General features: G+C 43.6%; 1 protein-coding gene across 1 annotated transcript; it reads right to left on the bottom strand.

Annotated features, from left to right (window-relative positions):
- Positions 1–11,471: 11,471 nt before the first annotated feature.
- LOC141031452 (uncharacterized) lies at positions 11,472–15,934 on the bottom strand. Its single transcript, XM_073506211.1, has 4 exons — positions 15,715–15,934; positions 14,612–15,136; positions 12,542–14,092; positions 11,472–11,902 (listed from the first exon to the last, which is right to left on the bottom strand). The coding sequence occupies exons 1-4, from the start codon at positions 15,932–15,934 to the stop codon at positions 11,472–11,474; spliced, it is 2,727 nt and encodes a 908-aa protein (XP_073362312.1).
- Between the last annotated feature and the right edge of the window lie 7,780 nt (positions 15,935–23,714).

The raw sequence follows: 23,714 nt of genomic DNA, 5'->3' as shown, positions 1-23,714 counted from the left end.
GGTGCACCTGGGGGCCCAGGCACGACCAGGTGGCTTGTGCCCACCTCGGTGGCCTCCCGCACCCCCTCTTTGCCCTATAAAATCCCAAATATTCCAAAAACCCTCGGGGTTGACCCTAGATCAGAAGTTCCGCCGCTGCAAGGCTCTGTAGCCATGAGAAACCAATCTAGACCCCGTTCCAACACTCCGCCGGAGGGGGATATCATCACCGATGGTCATCTTCATCATCCCGGCGGCCACCACGATGAGGAGGGAGTAGTCCACCCTCGGGGTTGAGGGTTTGTACCAGTAGCTATGTGTTTAATCTCTCTCTCTCTCTCTCTCTCTCTCTCTCGTGTTCTTGAGATGTCACGCTCTTGATGTATCGCGGGCTTTGTTAATATAGTCGGATCATATGGTGTTTTCCCTTCTCTATCTTGTGATGAATTGAGTTTTCCCTTTGAGATTTCATTTTATTGGATTGAATACTTTTATGGATTTGAGATCACTTGATATATGTCTTGCATATGAATAGTCGTGGTGACAATGGGGTATCATATTGATTCACTTGATATGTGTTTTGGCATTCAACTCACGGATTCGCGGTGACATTGGGGTAATCTATGCATAGGGGTTGATGCACGTTCTCGTCTTTTGTTTCTCCGGTAGAAATCTTGGGGTACTCTTTGAGGTTCTTTGTCTTGGGTTGAGTATTATGAATCTGAAATTATTTGGTGTTATTTTAGTATGAACTCTTGGATAGATCGATCGGAAAGAATAGCTTTGAGGTGGTTTCGTACCCTACGAATAATTTCTTCTTATGGTCTCCGCTAGATAGGAACTTTGGAGTGATTCTTCATCGCACTTTGGGGGGTGGTTATATGATCCAATTATATTAGCATTGTTGAGAGATTGCACTGGCGAAAGTATGGACCCTGGGCCTCATTTTCAAGCATTGCAATACCATTTTTGTGCCCATTTACTATTTGCTACCTTGCTGTTTTTATTTATTTAGATTATAAAAATATATTTCTATCATCAATATTACACTTATATCACCATCTCTTCGCCGAACTAGTGCACCTATACAATTTGCCATTGTATTGGGTGTGTTGGGGACACAAGAGATTCCTTGTATTTGGTTGCAGGGTTGTTTGAGAGAGACCATCTTCATCCTACGCCTCCCACAGAATGATAAACCTTAGGTCATCCACTTGAGGGAAAATTGCTACTGTCCTACAAAACTCTACGCTTGTAGGCCCAACACGTGTCTACAAAAATAAAGTTGCATAGTAGACATCACACGCCTCGATATACTCGCCAAAAAGGAGTTGCAGTGGGCTTGGAGATCCGTTTTTAGCGGTGTCTTTAACTTTCTTTCCTTGATTCGTGTTCCCAAAAAAGGCATGATGCCTGGGAAACATGCAGATTAATTGTCGGGGACTAAAGCGTCCCATCACAACCCGTCCTATCACGGTGAATATAATCCCAAGGGGGAGGTAATTTTGCCTTCACCACGACTGCTTGTTCCTTATGCCAATGCAACTCTCCCTCCCATCTTTGCTTCTAGAGCTCCAACAATGGCGCACGCTCCTGGATCGTGAAAGCGCCCAAATGGTCCCCTTGAGGGAGATTGGAGAAGTTGCTCAGTTACCCAAGGAACTCCGAATTGACCTGCAACACAAGGGTATCTGCCTGATTTAGATTTCACACCGGTCCGCCTTGGGCTGGTGGCTATTGATAAAGGTGTTCTTAACAATAAGTATCCTACACCCATGGGCCCCAGTGAGTCTGTTTTATACGTTTTCTTCTCTGAGGACTAGGTTTTCCCATACATCCTTTTCTTAGGGGCCTTCTAGAGTTCTGCGGGATCCAACTCCATCACCTCATGCCCAGTGCTATCCTCCACATATTGGGCTTTGTCACTCTTTGCGAGGAATTCCATGGCTACGAAGCCCACTTTGGGTTGTGGCAGAAGTATTTTTGTTTAATTCCTTGCTCCCAGGATGGCACAATATTCAAAGTTGGCGATGACGAAGTATGGAGGATTGCTGGTACGGATTACCTTCCTGGCACTCCTAAATAGAGCGCCGAAACATGGTCGACCGAGTGGTTTTATCTTGCTAACGTACCGCTTGAGGATCTTGTCCGACAAGGGCTTCTCCCCTTTTCCCACGCTTCGTCGAGGAACCGATACATCTGGGGGCTGAAGAGTCCATCCGAGGAGGATGACACCAAGGTGGTTGTGTTGGGAGCCTCCAATTAGGTTGTGGAGAGAGCCCCAACATTGTTTGTAAAGGTCTGGTCGTTGTCTTCGAGGACATCGCTAGTGGAATCACGACATCTTGCATTGTGCGAGGGCGTGAGGAGAATACGGTGGTCCTAGTGACTTCTTAGAGAATATTGTGCCTCCACGCCACTCCAACAGAGACGTACTCCCCCAAAGGAGGGAACTTCGGTGGCACATCCTCGTCTCCATCAATTGCACTTCCGGTTACATATATCTTACTGATGTGTCTTGAAGCTACGTCGGTATTTCCCCAAAGAGGAAGGGATGATGCAGCACAGCGGCGGTAGGTATTTCCCTTAGTTATGAGACCAAGGTTATCGAACCAGTAGGAGAATCAAGCAACACAACGTAAACAACACCTGCACACAAATAACAACTACTCGCAACCCGACGTGTAAAAGGGATTGTCAATCCCTTTCGGGTAGCGGCGCCTCAAGATAGGCAAACGGACGTGAATAAAATTGTAGTAGATTGATAGATCGAACGCCAAATAAAATAAATAAGAATAAAACGCAGCAAGGTATTTTTGGTTTAATAGATCTGAAAATAAAAGGCAAATAAAATAGATCGCATAGGAAAATAATATGAGAAAGAGACCCGGGGGCCGTAGGTTTCACTAGTGGCTTCTCTTGAGAAAAATAGCAAAAGGTGGGTGAACAAATTACTGTTGGGCAATTGATAGAACTTCAAATAATCATGACGATATCCAGGCGATGATCATTACATAGCTAGGCATCACGTCCAAGATTAGTAGACCGACTCCTGCCTGCATCTACTACTATTACTCCACACATCGACCTCTATCCAGCATGCATCTAGTGTATTAAGTTCATGGAGAAATGGAGTAATGCAATAAGAACGATGACATGACGTAGACAAGATCTATCTATGTAGAGATAGACCCCATCGTTTTATCCTTAGTAGCAACGATACATCCGTGTCGATTCCCCTTCTGTCACTGGGATTAAGCATCATAAGATCGAACCCACTACAAAGCACCTCTCCCATTGCAAGATAAATAGATCAAGTTGGCCAAACAAAACTCAAATATCGGAGAATAAATACGAGGCTATAAGCAATCATGCATAAAAGAGATCAAAGAAACTCAAATAACTTTCATGGATATAAAAAGATAGATCTGATCATAAACTCAAAGTTCATCCAATCCCAACAAACACACCGCAAAAAGAGTTACATCATATGGATCTCCAAGAGACCATTGTATTGAGAATTCAGCGAGAGAGAGGAAGCCATCTAGCTACTAACTACGGACCCGAAGGTCTACAAAGAACTACTCACACATCATCGGATAGGCACCAATGGAGGTGATGAACCCCTTCGTGATGGTGTCAAGATTGGATCTGGTGGTTTTGGACTCTGCGGCGGCTGGAATTGATTTTCGTCGACTCCCCTAGGCTTTCTGGAATATTGGGGTATTTATAGAGCAAAGAGGTTGTCCGGGGGACACCCGAGGTGGGCACGCCTGGGCCTCCTGGCGCGCCCTGGTGGGTTGTGCTCCCCTCGGAGCACCCCCCAGGCGCTGCCTTGGCCCATTGGGTGTCTTCTGGTCCATAAAAAATCTCCGTGAAGTTTCGTTGCATTGGACTCCGTTTAGTATTGATTTCCTGCGATGTAAAAAACATGCAGAAAACAACAACTGACACTTGGCACTATGTCAATAGGTTAGTACCAAAAAATGATATAAAATGGCTATAAAATGATTATAAAACATCCAAGATTGACAATATAACAACATGGAACAATCAAAAATTATAGATACGTTGGAGACGTATCACTTACCTTTACTATGTGCAAGCTTATATTGTGTTTCTACCTTGTGCTTGCTTTTGTTGTTCCTGTTGTTGTTGTGCTTGTCATATAGATTGTCCACCTAGTTGCATATCTAGACAAACTATTTCTTGTTAAACCTTAATTTGTTAAAAGAAGTTAAAAATTATTCGTCGCCTATTCATCCCGTCCCTCTAGTCGACAATATCAATCCTTTCACCAGTGTTTATAGAGACGAGCATGGGCAATGCAGATGCAAATATCCATCAAACAACCCACCTAAATTTTTGGTTATATTAGTTGCTTTTCTTCTTGGTCTATTCAAATAGTTCACTTAACTTCCCTTTTAAGTTTCCTATAGTTCGCTTAACTTGTAGGTTTGAGTTGGTTCTGGTGCCAATTGGCGTAATGGGTCATCTATTTATATTGTTGAGGGTGCATTCGAACACCCAATTGGGATACATTATAGGTGCTTTTTTATCTTTGTAACAAAAATGTTGCATGCCATCACATGCTAATGAATTTGTTGATCTGGTTACGTAATCTTCTTAGCAAGGTTTAGAGATGTTTCTATTCTTTCCGTCACTCCGTCACACATTGGTTTTTTTTTGAATAACTTTCATGCTATCATGTTACAGAAAAATTACATTGGTTATGAAACTTACGACATGTTATGTGTTGCGAACTATGTTCATTGCCATGCAAAAATTAAATACTCTAATGTTACTTTTAAGCTTTTACAATTAAGTACTTGTGTATATTGGTATCTTCAAATAGTTCAACTGACTTCCATTTTAAGTTTGATATAGTTTGCTCAAATTGCAGGTTGGAATTGATCTTTGCACCAATTGGCGCAACTACTATGAACATCAGCCGAACATTGCTAAGAGACAACCAACCCTAAAATATTTTTCAAATAGTTTCATTAATTTTTAGTCATTATGGGTGATGTGGATATAAACATCCATCAGGCAATTCAACTAATTTTTTGTTGTATTAGTTGCTTCCCTTCTTAGTTTCATTTTAAGTTTCATATAGTTTGCTTAACTTGCAGGTTGAAGTTGGTCCCTGCGCCAATTTGGCGCAACAGATTATCTAGTGAGATTATAAGCTGTAAGACGTTTGAAAAACTCTGGAGTGATAGCATTGAATTATATCTAGTCAAATAAGAATCAACAAATCCCTTTACTAAAGGGCTATCATGTGTTGTGATAGAAAATGCATCGAGGGATATGGGTATAAGACCCACATGAGTTACCATGGTGATAACCCAACCTATATGATGGGAGACCTCGTGAAGTAGGACCTGGGAAAACAAGCTAGTGGTTAACTAAGGAGAGTAACTTTACTAACCCACTCGATTGGAGATGCAATACTCTCGAAAATTGTATGGTAGGTTGACTTTTGTCTTAATGTGTTCCAAAGCTTGTATAAGCAAGATGCTACCCTATAGAGCGATCTTTGGAGGAACACACTTATATGAGCCCAACTGTTGGTCACGGTCTATGAGATTGGGGTCATCACTAGCAAGTTCTTGAATAAGCCATGAGTGTGACTAATACGTTCCATCTGAGGGGTCAGCCTTCGGCAGCCTAGTACTGGTAAGATGTTTGATGAAACTTCTTTACGCCAAAATGACAATTCAAGGCAGAGCCCATTGTTCAGTTGTGAAGGAGTGTAGCTACTTGCTCTATGTGGATGTTCAACTATAGCTAGTCTTCACTGAATATATTGGTATATCAATAAAGTATTTGAAACAAAGGACAACACAATGGTCCCACGAGATATGGTGGAGGATTATTAAAATATAGAGTGGGCCTTGGGCCCATCTAAAAATTTCTGATAATCTCTAAGGGCCCATGTGGGTTATATGACTAGGTGGTGGGAAGTTTAGTACCACTCTGGATTTGGAGGAAGAGTTGGACCTCTCTTTTAAGAGTTTCTCTTCCACATGCTATTAGAGCTTGAGAAGAGAAGTGGTTCCCGCGCGCTCCTCCTCACCACCAGCCTCGCCACTCCTCCCGTGCATGCATCGTGTTTTGTTAATGAGCCGAGCCGAGTTCTGACCTATGTCACTCGTGCACTAGTGCTTAATTTTTGTCGGACGGGAACGAAAAGTCTTTAACAGATGAGCCACAATCTAAGACGTCAGGTCGTGGGATGTTGCCGACTCAGACATGGGTCCAGGCCCACGCCTCTCCACCCGGCCGCGCCTATATATTGGAGGTATCGGCTAACCCTAGCCGTCACAAAGAATAGATCACGTCTGGTTTGCCTCCGCGTGCATTGCCCATCATTGTTCCACTCCATGCTACTGCCGCCGGTGATCCCACCCCATCCACCACGTGCACGGTTGTGCGCGAGATCAGGCCTCCGAACCCCCGTCCCCTGAGATCATGTATAGGAGAGGGGCGATTAGATTTTTGGGGAGTGTCCCCTATGCGACTGCTCGCCGCCGTTCATCTACATCGACTACTTCGTCTACGTCCGCGTCACCTTCATCATCACCATGTTGACCGATGTCGAGAAACTCACTGCCGAGAAGGCCGTTGTTGACAAGAAGGCTTCATCCTGGCCGACTGGAGGGTATACCTTGTCTAACCCTATTTTGTTCATTATTGTTTTTGCCTCGCTTGCTGTTTGCATGGATAGATATGCTATTTGCGTATTCAAGTCTGCATAGGTAGAAATCGATACGAGATTAATACTATCAACGCCATGTTTATAATTTATTTCTGGATTAAATTAATCAAAAAATTGCTAATATACTCAACATAAGGGTTCTGACTGTAGATGCTCTTAGCGTAAACTTTGTTTTTTAGATGAGCTTTACTTTGGGTTTGACAAGAGAAACACTGAAGCACTTCCATTTTTTTGGGCTACGAAACTGCATCGGTGTTATCGTCAAATAAGGCGGAACGTGTTGCGCGTAAGTTAGGCTAAACATGTCATCATTAGTCAAGGATGAAGGAAAGATTATCCTGTAAGAACCACTATATGAATGCCAAATGTGTTCGGTATGTATACAGAATTACGCGTGCAAAAGCTGGTTCAAAAGTACTTCCTCCGTTTTTTATATAAGGTGTATTTATTTTTTCAAAAGTGCATATTTGATCATTTTTTCAGAAAAACATATCAGTGTACACATATACTAAATTTATATCACTTGGTCCATAAGGAAAAGTAGTTTCATACTTCATCTGTTAGGTATTGCAGGTATTGATATTTTATTCTATAATCTTAATCAAACATTCAAATGGTTAGTTGGCATAAAATCAATACACTTTATATTCTCGAACATGTAGGTTAAAATTGTGATTCAACATGTCACGTGACCTAAATACCTTCTCTGTTCTGAATTATTTGTCGTGAAAATGGATGTATCTAGACTTACTTTTAGTCTAGCTACATACATTTCTGTCCTTTTTACGACAAGTAATTCGAGACGGACAAACTATTTGGTTCAAAGAAAAATATACTCATTAGTGCTTTTGCTTGCACGGGAAATCAGTTGGGTATGATCAATCTGACGATCCATTTACACTTTATTAAGGAGCCTGGAGATTTTTAATTCTTTGAGGGGTAGGACTGTTTGCTTATCATGGCGTAAAAGAATTCAGTTGTGGGTGTATGCAACATCACTGCCTACTCGATGAGCTGGGCAACCAAATCTCCGGTTGACAATCGATGGATGCGACCATTGAGTATGCTACTCCAATTTGCTTAAGACATTTGGAGGTATAGTTGGATAGCCGTATCGTCCAACTGTATGACGGCCATGAGCCCGTGAGCATGAGTGTAATATTATAATTCCAGCTCAGCTTTATTCGTCTTCCACCATCACGTGGTGACGAATGTCCTGAGTTGTCAGCTGGGTAGTTCGGTTCGGTACTAAATTAGTAAACCAAATTTCATATTCTTGTCATCCTCTTCATCAAGTGTGGATAAACTAAAAAAAATTTCATCTTCTTAATCATGTGGTTTGGTTCTTCGGTTGATTTGTAAGGCACATTTTAATTTGATCCACCATTCTTTGGAGGTAGGTAGAATTGTTTGACATAACGGATATTACAAAATCGGATTTTATTTGTTTCAATTTACAGTTAGCCCATCTTGCCATTATCGCTTTGTGTCGCGCCACACTTTGGAATTTACAATATGGTCCCTCCGATGATTATAGTGATGAACCATATCCAGAATATGAACCATAAAAGAAACACCTGCTAAACTGATCATAGGAATACCAGCTACAATACCTATCCGCCAAAGAGGAATTCTTCCGGTAGCATCGGCCATTACCCCTACTATTTTTTCCACATTTTATCAATTGATCATGCTAGAGACAAAAGCAGTAATGGATAATTATAAGGTTGGTATCCTTCCGAATGGGATAAGTGAATTTGGCCACCATTAGTGGATAAAATGATTTCTTTCATTTCACAATCCAAATAATTCTGTTATGAGCCAATACATAAAGATTTAATTTTAATTCCGTGATTTGTTAAGTCAAATTAGAAAGGCAGGTGAAAGATACCATAACAATGTGTATTTGACTATCTGTTTTCTCTATTATTCCATCCAAACAAGTCTTGATGGTAGTTCGAGCGTGGATTATTTTTTTCTAATAGTCAGTAAGAAATAAGTGTCTTTTTATACTTTAGAAAGTTACCTTTAGAATTTAGTACATCCAAAACTTAGAATGTATACTAAACAAATTTATTTTTTAATAAAGGATGAAACAATTTTTTCTGAAATAAATACAAAATGTTTTTTCTAGTGAAATAAAATACAACTTTTTGAGAGAAAATATAAAATTTCTTTTTTTGAGAATTAAACACAAAATAAAAATTGACAAGAAAATACAAAATAATTTTTTTTAACATCAGTAGAGACACAAAGCGCTCATATACACGCGCATACACTCTCCCCTATGAACGCACACATGCACACCCTACCCCTATGAGCACCTCCGAAAGACTGAGCCGGCATATCATCTTGAAATTTACGAAGCCACCGTAGGCACCTCGTCGTCGACGGGAACGTCTCCTACCACTGAATGCGCATCGCCGGAAATCCTGAAATAAATGCGAGCACCAGAATTTAAACCCTGATGAGCTGGGTATACCACGGTCCCTCTAACCATGCAACCACAGGTTGCTTTGCAAATACAAAATAAATATGTGCCACAACAGAGCCTTGGGCCTGAAGAAGACTGGTGGGCCGTTCTGGAGGGTGTTCGTTCTCACGTGGTGGTGTTACTGGCCCGCCCGGGTGCCACGAGGTTTCCATTGGAAACAAGAAAAGGGTCATTTGGGCATGGAAGATGTATAAAAGAAAATTAGAGACACAACCGTTTATATATATGTGCATACACTCATCCATATGAACGCATACACGCACACCCCTGTCCCATGAGCACCTCGAAAAGAGTGAGCCGATATATTATCTTAAGATTTTACGAAGTCACCGTAGGTGCCTCGTAGTCGACGAAAATGTCTCCTCGCACTTAATGTGAATTGCCAGAAATCCTGAAATAAATCCAAAATAAATGCGGACTTGAACCCTGATGGGCTGAGGATACCACTGTGCACCTAACCATCCAACCACAGGTTGGTTCGCGGCACCTACACTGTCACTAACTAGTACTGATGTTCTTCTTATAAAAAAGACTAGTACTACTGTTATTACTGTTCTGGTTTTACAACCACAGTAATCAGATACCACATGATGTATATGATAAGCAACCTTAAAACAAACAAACAAAATTCACAGTCCTCAGCTAAAAGAAAACAACCACACATGACATCTCTTCCACTTAAAGAAAATAGCGCTACCTTTCCGCTCTTTACTTTGTCCGACCTCTTTAAGGGCATGGACTATGGAGGCATCATGTTGTGTTGCCTCATACCATCCACGTAGATGAAGCAACTAGTGAGATTTGCACGTACCAAGATAGACAATATTTTACTGTATCGTCACCTCTCTCCTTTTAGCATTTTTTTACTCACCCATGGCCGGTCCCCACTCCCCTCTTCATGTTTTTTCATCATCTTCCACCGGTTCACTCTTCCTTGTGGCTCTCTCTCTTCTCTTTTCCCGTTTCTTCATCTTTTTGTTGGGGAAGAGGCCGGTTCCTCTGTAGGAGGGGAGTTCCCTCCAAAAGCAGCTAGTTAACCTCATTTGGACCACTTTTGCCAGATGTGGCAATTGGGGCAGCTGTCCAGCATGGAGCATTGGTCATGCCCTACATACGCCCTCTCTTTGCTATTTTGATCCTGCTAGAGTTACGTACGATTGTTGCATAACCTATGTAAACTTCCTTTCTCTCTAACTAAACACCTCCCCCCCCCGCCCCCTAAATCTCAGGGTGGGCCCAGCCCCCCATTAATGTCCAATTAAAGACATCCAAATCATCCCATACATAAGGTACATAAAAACATCTTCGTAGATGTAGCATTGCTCATTTTGACCCCCCCCCCCCCCCCCTCACATTTTATACTTTTCACCGATTTCCCGAAAAGGGACTTGACTCGCCCACATCTTATTGCCTCTACTAAATTGCATTTTATTACGTAAGCCAATAAGCACTGATTTAATCGGTAGATAAAGTCTATTTTTGATATATTATAAAATATCTGCAACACACGTGCAATTGCCTTGTTATATGTAAAGAATACGCTTAACGTTGTATCGTGTAAATCGAACTAATCGAAAAAAATTCAAGTGCCTCCTTCCCTAAGAAAAAGCCTAGGGTTCCTCTACCTCCCGTCGGGACCGCCGTCGGTCCGCCTCGTCTCCGGTGGCCTTAGGGCCATGACGACGCAATGCATCCCGACCCTTGCCGGTGAGAGGGCGCTGTTTTTTGTTGTTCCTTCGAGTTTTGTTAGGGTTTGTATCCTGCTCAGGAAGACAAGACGACGACGGCTCCCTGAATATGGAACAAGGTTCTCCCCGCCTAGCCCCCATCCCGGTGGTGTGTCTAGCATCGTCAGTGGGCGTGTAGAGTTGTATCTCGGTGGATCTGTCCTTGGTAGATTTGCTTGGATCTGGTCGTAGTTCATCTATGTTGGTGTGTTTTTAGCTTGGATCCTTTCAATCTACGCTACTCTTCACCGGCGACACTTGTTGTTCTGCTGCGCTGGTCCTATAAGGCCTTAGCACGACGACTTCCCGACTGTCTACTATAACAGGTTCTGTCCGGCTCCGGGAGGGAGGGGCGATGGCGGCGGCGCGCCTTCGGCTCTTCAGTGCTTGTAGTCGTTGCTAGGTGGTCTACGGATCTGAATGTATTTTTTATTATTTCTGGTGTTCGTTGTACTGTCATGATTGAAGATGAATAGAATGAAAGTTTCTCCAAAAAAATGTTGTATCGTGTAAGCAACGTGGCAGTAGCAACCACAATTCCCGGCAGGTGTCACATTGGCGCGTTGCAGTGTCCCATCCTGGCCATCAAGCGGGACATGAGTTGCGGGCTCAGCCCACGAGCACCGCGGCTCCCAACACCCGAGTCGCTACCCAGGGAACAAGACACCCCAAAGGTCCTCCATGGCTGTGGGCGATGAACCGACCGACAATCTCCGAGCGCCGACAGAGCCGCCAGCGATCGAAGAGACCAAATTGATTGGGGAGTAATCAGATCGGAAGAGAGGTGGGGCGGGAGCGGACTACGTCGACGCCCGTCACCCCTCCCGGCGACGGGTGGCCCGACCGTATCAGCGTCACCCATCTCTCTCTCCACCTCTTTGAACAACACCTCTAACGCCCAACCGGGCTCCCTGCCTGAATTTGCACCTGGCACGAACCGGCCACCCGCTCCATAGCGCGAGAAGTCGGACCGGCCACCACCTGCAACCATGAGAGAGAGCCAGGAGCATCCACAAGGGCCGCACGCAGACGAGCCGACGCCGGAGAAACCCAGCATGGGAATTGAGCCATATAAACGGCCAAAACTGCATCGGTGTAAACGTCAAATAAGGCTGAAACTCCATCGATACAAACGTCAAATGAGGGCGAACCTGTTAGACTTAAAGTTAGGCTAAACATTTTTTTTGCGGAAACACTTGTATTACTCAAATAACAATGTCTTTACAATCATCAAGGGCTATACCCAAGACCTCCTCTGGTCCAGACCCCCCAGCCAGGTCATAGTTCGCCCCTCAACTCGAGCAAACCTAGCCAAACTATCACTAGCTTTATTCTGGACTCTCACAATATGAGTAATACAAGTTTGTCTAAGACGCAACAGTAGTCTTATTTCATTCACCAGAGCAGCATAGATTGAACGATCAACTTCATCAGAGGATACCATAGACACTGCCAAGCTAGAATCCGATTCGATAGCAATGGGCAGATCGGATCGTTGTATGGCCAGCGATAAACCTTCCATGATTGCACCAAGTTCCGCTTCAATCACATCTCTGCAAGAGTATAGCGATCTACATGCCGAGAAAATGATCCCTCCACTAGAGTTTCGAAGAATCATACCAGTGCCCGCATGATCACAATCAACGAAGGAGCCGTCTGTGTTTAATTTTACCCAGCCCTCGGCGGGAGGCCGCCACTTGCACATGGGATCAGCACCCTGAATATTGACTGCTACTCTAGTCTGATCAAAAGTCAGGTATCCCTTTCCTTTAGTCAGGTCCATTCCATTGTTCATTTTGATCCCCATTAATTCATCCAGGTATCTTCTCAGAAAATTCACGGATACATCCATATCCGGCGCCGGTTTATGATGTACAGCTTCATTTCGCACGTACCAGCTTCTCCAGAAAATGAGCAGCACCTTACACAGATCGAGCTCACCTAGGGAATCCAACGCATGAAGAAGCCACTCTCTCCCATTGGACACAAATGATTCGATCTCCAGCAACTTCCAGACCTTCGCCATCTCCTTGTACAGGTCCCGCCCCCTTTGACATCTCAGAAAAGGATGGAAGTTATCCTCAACCTCCGTACCGCAGACCGGACAGCCGCTAACAAGCTCAAGCCCTCTTTTATTCTTGTTCTTCCAAGTGGGAAGAGCGTCCGTCGCCAATCGCCAAGCAAAGTTACGGATCGTTGGAGGGACTGCACTGTTCCAAATTAGTTTCCAACAACTCCTTCCTCCTGATGCTGAGGTACTAGACGAGGTTGTATCTGCTCCGTACACTTCCTGAAACGCAAATTGATATGCCGATTTTACAGAGAAAACTCCATGTCTCCCAGGGGGCCATGCAATCACATCCTCATCCAACCTTGGTGAAGCTCGAATCTTCAAAATCTCAATCACATCAACCGGCAAAAAATACTGTTGCAGCATCTCCACTTTCCAGGACCCATTTGCATTAAGCAAATCTGACACGAAGCGGACTCGACATCTGCCTTGCAGCGAAACCGGCTTGAAGGAGAACGACCTCGGGATCCAGTTGTCCCTCCACACTCTGATGTTTCTACCGTTTCCCACCCTCCAAATCAACCCTCGCTTCAACAGATCAAGGCCATGACTAATGGCTTGCCACGACGACGATGCGTTTCCTGTGAAGACCGTATCCTCTAGCTTGCCATATGGGTAGTACTTTGCCTTAAGAACCTGGGCACATAGACTATCTGGATTGGACAGAAGTCGCCAAGCCTGCCGAGCTAGCAATGCTTGGTTAAATAGCGGGAAATCTCGAAAGCCCACGCCGCCCCTGTCTTTTGGCTGAAGAAGATAGTCCCACCTTTTCCAATGCACCTTCCGCTTCCCCTCTGCTGATCCCCAATAAAAATTCCGCACCATTCTTGTCAGGTCATCACACACCGAAAACGGGAGTTTGAATACACCCATAATATACGTTGGCAAAGTTTGGGCCACCGATTTAATCAACACCTCCCTTCCTGGCTGAGCCAGCAGGCCATCACCCCATTGCACCAGGCGTTTAGTGAGGCTGGTTTGCAGGCTTTGAAATTTACCTTTGGACATGCGGCCATCCGGGGTCGGGAGGCCAAGATACCTTGCATCGAACGCCGCACTAGTGACCTGCAGTACATTTCGAACCTGATCTTGGCTTGTGGCTGGACAAGCATTACCAAAAAATATTGAGCACTTATCATAGTTTAACTTTTGCCCAGTAGCCGCACCATACTCCTGAAGCGCTGCCCTCACACATTCTGCTTGGTTCATCGAGGCCTCAAAAAACAGCAACGTATCATCAGCGAACAAAAGGTGGGATATGCCCGGAGCTCTTCTACAAACTTTCACCGGTGTGATCTCTTCCCTAGTCACCTTGTTTTTCAAAATAGTTGAAAGTCCATCCGCCACAAACAGAAATAAAAATGGTGAAAGTGGGTCGCCTTGCCGAAGGCCGCACGACGGTGCAAATGAATCCAAGAGGGTTCCATTAAACTTGACTGAATACCTCACCGATGTGACACACGTCATTACCCAATCAATCCATCGATGAGAGAAACCCAACTTTTGCATCATCTGCCTCAAGTAGACCCAATCCACTCGATCATATGCTTTTGACAAATCATGTTTATAAGCACAGAAGCTTTTTGTGGGATCCTTTTATTGTTTGATATAGTGAATACACTCAAAGGCTATCAAGGCATTATCTGTAATCATCCTTCCTGGAATGAAAGCACTCTGCTTCGGAGAGATGAGGTCATCCAATAAAGGCCTCAACCGGTTAACCAAACACTTAGAGATAACCTTGTAAATAACATTACATAAACTGATGGGCCTGTAATCAGACACCTTCGAAGGATTAGCAATTTTAGGGATAAGAACAATAGAAGTTGAATTTACCCCTTCTGGCATAATGCCTGTCTGAAAAAAATCCTTAACCGAAGCTATAACATCATCCTTGAGTGTACTCCAATTTCTCTGGAAAAAACGAGCCGGGAAACCATCCGGTCCCGGGGCCTTCAGAGGGCCAATTTGAAACCGAGCATCTGAAATCTCCTTATCAGAGAAAGGGGCGACCAACCTGGCATTATCTTCCTTAGTCACTTTTGCATCCACATGGTCCAGAATTGGCGATGGGTTTATGGTTGGATCCGCCTTGAAGATATTTTGGAAGTACTCATTTGCCATCTCCCCCATCACCACATTATCTGTATGCACCACCCCAATACTGTCAGTAAGCTCACGAATTTTATTCTTTCTCGCTCTCCACACTGCCTTGCTTTGGAAATATTTGGTATTTCTATCACCTTCTTTCAACCAAGTTATTCTTGACCGTTGTAGCCATAACATTTCCTCCTGGTATAAGAGTTCATTCATCTTGTCTGTTACTATCCTGATTTCCGCTCTGTCAGCGTTCATGTGCATCAATTCTTCTAATTGAGTCCGAGACTTCGCCAACTCTCTCCTAATATTTCTAATTTTTTTACTCCAAACCCCCAACAAGCTCATGGTCTTGGATAGAGCATCACGCAGCTGCGCCAAATTCTGGACGCCGCCTACAGCCTCCCATGCTTCCCTTATTATGTCCGGCAACATAGGATCCCGTTCTAAAAAAAGCTCGTACCTCCTGCTGCTCTTCCCTGTCGGACCCAAATTAGCTGATCCCTTCACCAGAATGGCTATATGATCCGACAAGGAGAAGGAATGTGAAGAACCGACGATTACACAAACAAATTCCTCCATGCGTTGGATGCCACCGCTCTATCCAGCCTGACTTTGACATTACTTGCACCGCTACGTTTATTGTCATATGTGAATGGAACTCCAATAAAGCCTAGATCAGCCAATTCACAGACCTCCAACACGTCCGTGAAGGCCACCATTTCTGCTTCGTTTCTCGGCGTAGCAGACATGTTCTCGAAGTTCCACATAGCCTCGTTAAAGTCACCGACAACTAACCATGGCAGATCACTAACACTCTTCAAATGCTGTAGTGCCGCCAACATTGCCGGTCTATTCTCCACTCTGGGTTCTCCATACACGCAAGTTACTCTCCATTGCTCAGCATCCGGTTGAACTCGCACCAGGGCATCAATGTATCTTTCCTTCTTATCCAAAATCTGGACGTCATAAGATTCATGCCAATATAGAGCCAGACCTCCACTCATACCATTACTATCCACGCCGCAAAAACCCTTCAACCCCAACCTTCCTCGGATTCTTTTCAACTTGTCTGCCTTCTGCCTCGTCTCACACAAAAACACCAAAGTGGGGGAATGCGACTGACAGAGAGTCGCTAGCTCACGAACTGCCCGGGTATTCCCCCCTCCCCGGCAGTTCCAACTTAGGATATTCATTGGGCTCGGCGGTCCTCCGGGTCGGAGGCCGCCTCATTTGTCATTTGATCATCAACATCTTCCTCCCCAGCTCCTTGCTTCCTTCTCTTGACGAAAGGGTGTTTCCCCGGAGTGCTCTTTGAAGGATCTAAGTTCAATGGCTCCAACATTTCTCCTCCACTCTCAATCATAAGGACTGTGTTATTGACTTTCCCGACCAGATTTGGCACCGGTTGGCCCCTTACCGTGATGGTGCCATCTTCTCTAACTAACCTCTTACGAACATCCCTGCCATCCTCCCCCAACACCAATTGATTCCCGAGCGAGATATCCATGTCAGCTTTTCCAGTATTTTCCTCTTCGGCCATACGCCCGCCCACAACATCTTCTCCTCCACCCACCACTCCTACTCCTCTACCACTGTCCCCCCTACCTCCATCACCACTTCTACCCCCTCTGGAAGGTCCATTAAAAGATCCACTCCCTCTCCCTACGCCTGTTCTTCCACCTCCGCCTCCCCTTCCACCTCTAGATCCCCCTCCTGTCGGTTCATTTACCCAATGTAGCCAAACACCCCACTCACAGGAGGCCAAGTCATGAGTACCATCCCCGCACTCCTCAATCACATGGCCCATACAGCCGCAGTAAAAGCAGAAGTCCGGCAATTTTTCATAGCTGACCGGGTACTTCTTCCTCTCTTTGAGCGTGATTGGGACGAACCTAACCAGCGGCTGATTGACATTAACAAACACTCTAACTCGTAGATGACTCGAAGGGTTTATCCTCCCTTCATTAACAATAACCGTGAACGGTGGGTTGCCTACTTTCTTCGCCACCTTCTCTGCTAGCTCCTTCTTCCTCGTTAAACCATCCGGCAGCCCTTTTACTCTCGCCCATAAGGGGTACATGTCTAGGGCATATTCATCCACATTTGTAAATCCATCATACTCCACCAAGATGACCGGATCTCTTCTGAATTGCCACGGTCCCCCATCCATCACACGCTTCTAGTCACCCAGACAATGAAACTGAGCCAAAAAAGGTTTGGCCCCTTTATGTTGAAAGTTACGCCTTGTGCACAAGCCCAGGCGTTCCTCATAGAATTCAGGAGAGCCGCATGACTAAAGGGCCTCATGGTATGAACCCTAAACAGCGCCAGCCACCGAACCTCCCTGATTAGATCCTCAACCTCACCTGATAAATCCAGATCTTCTTCCTCTTCTCCATGCAAATTCATACCATCGAAAGCATCTTCTAGGGTTGGCCCCGACCCGCGGTGGATCCAGTCCTCCCCATCATCACCGTCCAGATCGTCTTCCGGCAGGCACTCCGGCGTAGCCGCCGAAGATTCAACCCCAAGGTTGCCGCCTGGCCGCTCCCCGATCCATCTACTTCCTTCCTCCCTTCTCTCGCCTGCATCCTCTTTTCCACTTCCTTCGACCCCCCCCCCCCTCCCTCATGGCCTTCGCGATCCGCCATGCAAACGCGTGTCAACGTGGCGCGGACGTTTGTTGGTCTGCCCGCGATCGAGTTCCGGTCAGAGCGACGTAGAAACGAGGTGGACTCCGGCGGCGCCGTCGGAGGATGGGTAGACCCTAGGAAACCCTAGGGGAGATAAGATTTATACACCTTGGGGTATCCCTAAAGTTGGGGTAAACATGCCATCATTAGTCCAGGATGAAGGAATGATTATCGTGTAAGAACCACTCCGAGTGCTATACGTGTTCTGCACGTATGCGGAATTATGCGGAGTAACATACAAGTTAAGATTGTGATTAACTTGTCACATGTCCTAAATATTTTGGTTCAAAGAAAATATACTCAATACTATCAGTTCGGTATGATCAATCTGAGGACTCATTTACAGTTTATAAAGAAGCCCGGAGTTTTTTATTCTTCGAGGGGTAGGACTGTTTGCTTATCATGGCGTACAAAAATTGAATTATAGGCGTATGCACCATCACTGCCTACTCGACGAGCTGAGCAACCAAATTTTCGGTTGACAATCGATGGATGCGATCATTGCGTATGCTACTCAAATTGGCTTAAGATATGTAGAGAGATATAATTGGATAACCGCATCGCCCAACTGTATGACGGCCGTGAGCATGACTGCATGAGCATGTGATAGGATCATATTTCCAGCTCAGCTTCATTCGTCTTCCACCATCACGTGGTGACGAATGTCGAGAGTTGTCAGCTGGGTACTTTGGTCAGCACTACATTACTGAACTAATTTTTTTTCTTTCATCTTCTTAATAATGTGGTTTGGCGCTTCGGTTGATTTGTAAGGCACAAATTCATTTGATCCATCATTCTTTGGATGTAGGTAGAATAGTTTGAGATATCGGATACAATAAAACCGGTTTTTATTTGTGTGAACTTATAGTTAACCCAGTTTGGCATTATCGCTTTGTGTCGTGTTGCACCGTGGGATTTCAAATATGGTCCCTCCAATTACTATAGTGATGAACCCTATCTAGAATATGAACCATAAAAGAAAACACCTACTAAAACGATCATAGGAATACCAGCTATAGTACCTACCAGCAGTGGCGGTGCCAGGACGATAAATCTGTGGGGTCAAAGAGATGATTATCACATACTCCGTATTTTACATGGTTTTTGAATATTTTTTAATATGAATGCATACATGTATATGAAGGATTAGCAAAAACCCCACAGCTATAACATGGATACGCCACTGCCTACCAGCCAAGGAGAAATTCTTCCAGTAGTATCGGCCATTTTCCCTTTTTTCCCGAATGAGATAAGTAAATTTGGCCACTATTAGTTGATAAAATGATTTCTTTCATTTTACAATCCCAAATGATTCTCTTATGAGTCAATACATAAAGATTTTATTTTATTTTTTCCTGTAAAAAACATTTAATTCTATCTCTGCGATTTGTTAAGTCAAATCAGAATAGCTAGGTGAAAGATACCATAACAATGTGTATCAGACTCTATGTTTACCCTAGTTTTTCCAGCCAAACAAGTCTTTCTAGTTAAGGATCTACTCCCTCTGTCCCATAATGTAAGACGTTTTTTGACTCTAGTATAGTGTCAAAAAACATCTTACATTATGCGACGGAGGGAGTACATTTCTAGACATTGTCGTAGTTCAACCGTGAATTTTTTTTGTTTCGTTAGTAAGAAGAAATAAGCGTCTTATGAAACTTTTAGGAAGTTACCTATTAGTACATCCAAAACTTAAAATTATACTAATAAATTTAATTTTGAATAAAGGATGAAACGATTTTTTGAGAGAAAACACATTTTATTTTAGAATTAAACACAAAATAAATATGTGCGACAACAGAGCTTTGGGCCTGAAGAAGACTAGTGGGCCTTGTTTTGGAGCGGGGTCATTCTCGTGCGGGTGTTACCAGGCGCCTACACCATCACTGAGTACTACTCCCTCCGTCCCATAATATAAGAGCGCTCTTATATTATGGGACGGAAGGAGTACTACTTTTCTTACTGTTTTGGTTTTGTTCAGTTAATGGAAAACAACGACACTCATTATCTCTTTTCTACTTGAAGAAAGATAGCGTTCCCTTTTCACTCATTGCTTTGGTCCGACCTCCCCCCGCTATTTTGATTAACCCCTATCTCATCTTTATTTTTTCATCTATTTTCACGAAAGGGACTTGACCAAATCTCATTTTATTACATAAGCCAATAAGCAATGATTTAATCGGTTCCCTAAAAAACAATGATTTAATCAGTAGATAAAGCCTATTTTTATCTGTTATAGCATAATATTTATGCCCAGAAGTATACGCTTAAAGCTGTATTCTGTAAGCAACGTGGAAGTAGCAACCACAATTCCCGGCGGGTGACACATCGGCGCGCTGCCGTGTCCCATCCCGGCCATCAAGCGGCACACGCTAGCCAGCTACGCAGGAACAGCAGCATCATGGGAATTAGGAAGAGGATTACGGCGGACCTGCCGTGCCGCCTCAAGCCCTCATCTCAACTCAACTCACGTCGAGATCGCGCCCCATAACGAGCCGCGCGGGGAAAAGGACGCGACCAGTCGACCACCGCCTGTCGACGAACGAATCCCCACCCCCCGACCTTGCCTCCCGCCGCGCCACGCACCAGCTGACACGGCACCCGCACAGCACGCGCCGCTGCCATGACAGCCCCGGGGCGGTCTCCAGGACCATCGAGGCGCGGGCGCAATGATTGCCCGCCCGAGCCCGTCGCCGTCGCCGTCGACCGCCCTCCGGGCCGGGAGGCTGGGCCGCATGTGCGTGCGTGCGTGCGCGGTCTGATCGATCGATCGGCGAACGGTAGCCATCGATCGGGTGGCGTCCTCGTCCACCGGCCGGGAAAGCGCGCGCGCATCTGATCGGGGACGGACGCTGACCGGCGTTTAAGCTCGGGACCCTCCGCCTGTCAAGTGTCAAACCAAACGGTGCCCGTATGGATTTAGGGGGTAATCATGGGGCTGAAAGGAGACCTGCAACAGTCGCGCGAATTGCCTAACTGGTGTGGTGGCTGCCTAACGGGGAAAAGGCGTGGCTGATGGGTGGTCTCTCCTCTGTGAGAGCAACGCGTCCTTGGTTTCAGTCGGCTTGATTGATGCCTAATCTCACCAATCTGACCACCTCCTTGAAGGCTCGGTAAGTGTTTCCTCGGGATAAGACTAACTTGGCAGCAGCAATGGCCCGTGCCCTGGGATCGACACAGACACACACTCGATGGAGCATCGAGGAGATCATAGCTCCCTCACGGGGTGTAAGTAACATAGGTACGTAACTTTGGAAGAGTGCGCAGGGTCTTCTCGATAGGTAGTTGGGGCTGGTGGTGTTTTGCTAGCCATACGTGAGGAGTGCAGAGCTCCTCTCTCGTTGGTGAATTTGGTCGTGCGACCGGGTGGATATGGTTATGGACATTCTTTTTGAACTGTGGTTGTGGACATTGGTGGGGGCTGATGTGTCTGGCCGTGATATCTTCGGAAAAAATCCGGAAAAAAAAACGGGTGTAGAAACTTTCGTAGTTTTTTCTTCAATGAATGGAGGCTTAAATGAGAATTTTGGTGATTATTCCGATTAAGTTTTAATTAAGGTGTAGTCGAACTTTAGTTTTCAGTTGAATTTGGTACCACTCTTTCTATTAAGGCGCATCTTTGAGTCTTTAGGGTACTTCAAAGAAGATTATTCGTTTATCATAAATTTATATGGCTTTCTATATTTTATTGAAAAATGAAAAGGAGAAGCATTTTTTCTATTTTCTGTCCCTTTAGAGTTTCTTTTTATTTCGTTGGTCCAAGACATGTTAAACATGCTTTGTTCTCTACTACACTCCTTTGAAGTCTGATCTAGGCCGAGCCCTGCTCCTACGGCCTATTTATTTCAAGGTTGTCCCTTCATTGCCTTTCTTTCCACCATCAGGAACACGGGAGCTATTCTCAGGATGGTAGCTCCCCTCGTCCGCAACACCACCACGTCCATGCAAATGGGCTGGACGAATAACGTTCGTTCGGTCGCTATGGCTCCTTCGGTCATGGTAGGTTCTGCTTTTCTTCAAGTTCTTTTTCCGTTTCATTTCATTTTGTTTTTTGGTTTTCTTTGTTTCTTCCCGTTTCTCTTCGGTTTTTCTGTTTTCTTTGCTTTTTTCATCGGATTTATACGTTTCTTTCACAGTTTTCAATAGTTCTTCTTTCTTTTTTCTATTTTCTTTGATTCCTTTGTTTCTCTTCTCGGTTTTCATTAGTTTTTTATTTTTTCTTTGTTATTTATTTATTTATTTATTTATAGGTTTCCTTTGTTTTTCTTTCTCTGTTTCATTTTTTCTGTTTTTGTTTCTTATTTTATTTTCATTGGGTTATTTTGTTTCCCTTGCTTTCTTTGTCGGTTTTCAGCGGTTAATTTCTTGTTCAAAACATGTCTACTCTTTTCTGTACACAACGTACATTTCAGTGTACATAAGAAACATTTTTGTTGATAGACTTTGAAAAAAATTTAGTGTACATCATATACATTTATTCTTAAATACATGTTTCGACTATATGCTCCACATTTTTTAAAATAGACTGTGAACCTTTATTTAATGGCAACCATTTTCTTTCACATGCAATGAACATCTTTCGTCTACATTACAGGGATTTTTTATACGCGTTATAACATTTTTTAAATATGTTATTAACATTTGTTTTTCAAATTTATGGTTTTGTTGTCTACTTTTTATATAAATTGTACATTTTCGAATACATAAGAACACTTTTTTACATGTGTTCAACATTTTCTAAATACATGATTAACATTTGGATATATTTACATTTTATGCCTATTTTTCAAACATACTATGCATTTTTTTACACACTGAAATATTTTTTTATACATGGTTAATATTTTTTAAATACATGATTAACATTTTTTCAAATACATGTTTTTGATGTATGTTTTTCATACAATATTAATGTGCATTTTTTGTATACATAAGAAACATTTTTATATATACATGTAGTATTTTTTAAATACAAAATAACATTTTCTGAATACACGTTTTTCTGCAAAAAAAATAAATACAGGTTGTAATTCTACCTTTTTTATATATGTTGTACATTTCTACTATACATTAGGAAAATAATATATGTATATTTTGAATATTTGGCAATATAAACAAAAGTAAAAGAAGAAAGCAACAAACGAAAAACAAAATGTGACAAAAAAATAGTGAAAAAAAGAGCGCTTTGAGGCCTAAGGCCTCCCACGCGCGGGTCCGGTCAGTCTGGCGCTCGCTTGAGGCGAGGCAGACATTTGTTTCGCTTATAGCGAGACATAGGCAAACGCCATCGCACATGTGCGGCCGGCCTACGGCAATCCCTATTTGGCGCTTTAGGCGCCCGTTAAAAGCCATTTTGCTAGCGAGTGCTCTAAGCACACACCCTCCTCCCGCGCTTGGGCCGGGTCATCTGATTTTCACTTTTTCTATTAAAACTGAAAAAAGGGTGGGATGTCAAGGATTCGAACCTGAGACAACGCAGCAACCACTCGCAGAAGAAGCCGCATGGGACAATTTACTTTGTTTCCGCCTTTTATTCTCTCTACAGATCGCGATGCCCACAGTTTTTTATTTTTATTTTCTTTTTTCTTATCATTTCTCTGTTTCTCTTCTATTTTCTTTTGGGAATGCCCGAACTTTTGTCCATTTTCGTAATTTGTTTTCAAGAATCAATGGACTCTTTTTTAAAATTTGTGAACTTTTTTCAGAATGGATGACCCTTTTTCAATTTTGATGAACCCTTTTCAAATTAAAGAAAATTAATTCAAAGTCGAAGAATGTTTTTTCAAATTCTATGAACTTTTTTCAAATTTGATGAACTTTTTAGAAGAAATCTATGAAATTTTATTCAAATCAATGAACTTTTTCACAAAATTCGATGAACTTTTTCACATTCGTGTATTTTTTTAATAAAATAGGTGAATTTTCGTCA

This window comes from Aegilops tauschii, chromosome 1, assembly GCF_002575655.3.
Source record: "Aegilops tauschii subsp. strangulata cultivar AL8/78 chromosome 1, Aet v6.0, whole genome shotgun sequence".
NCBI classification, from domain to species: Eukaryota; Viridiplantae; Streptophyta; class Magnoliopsida; order Poales; family Poaceae; genus Aegilops; species Aegilops tauschii.
This window is presented reverse-complemented; position numbering and strand designations above follow the sequence as displayed.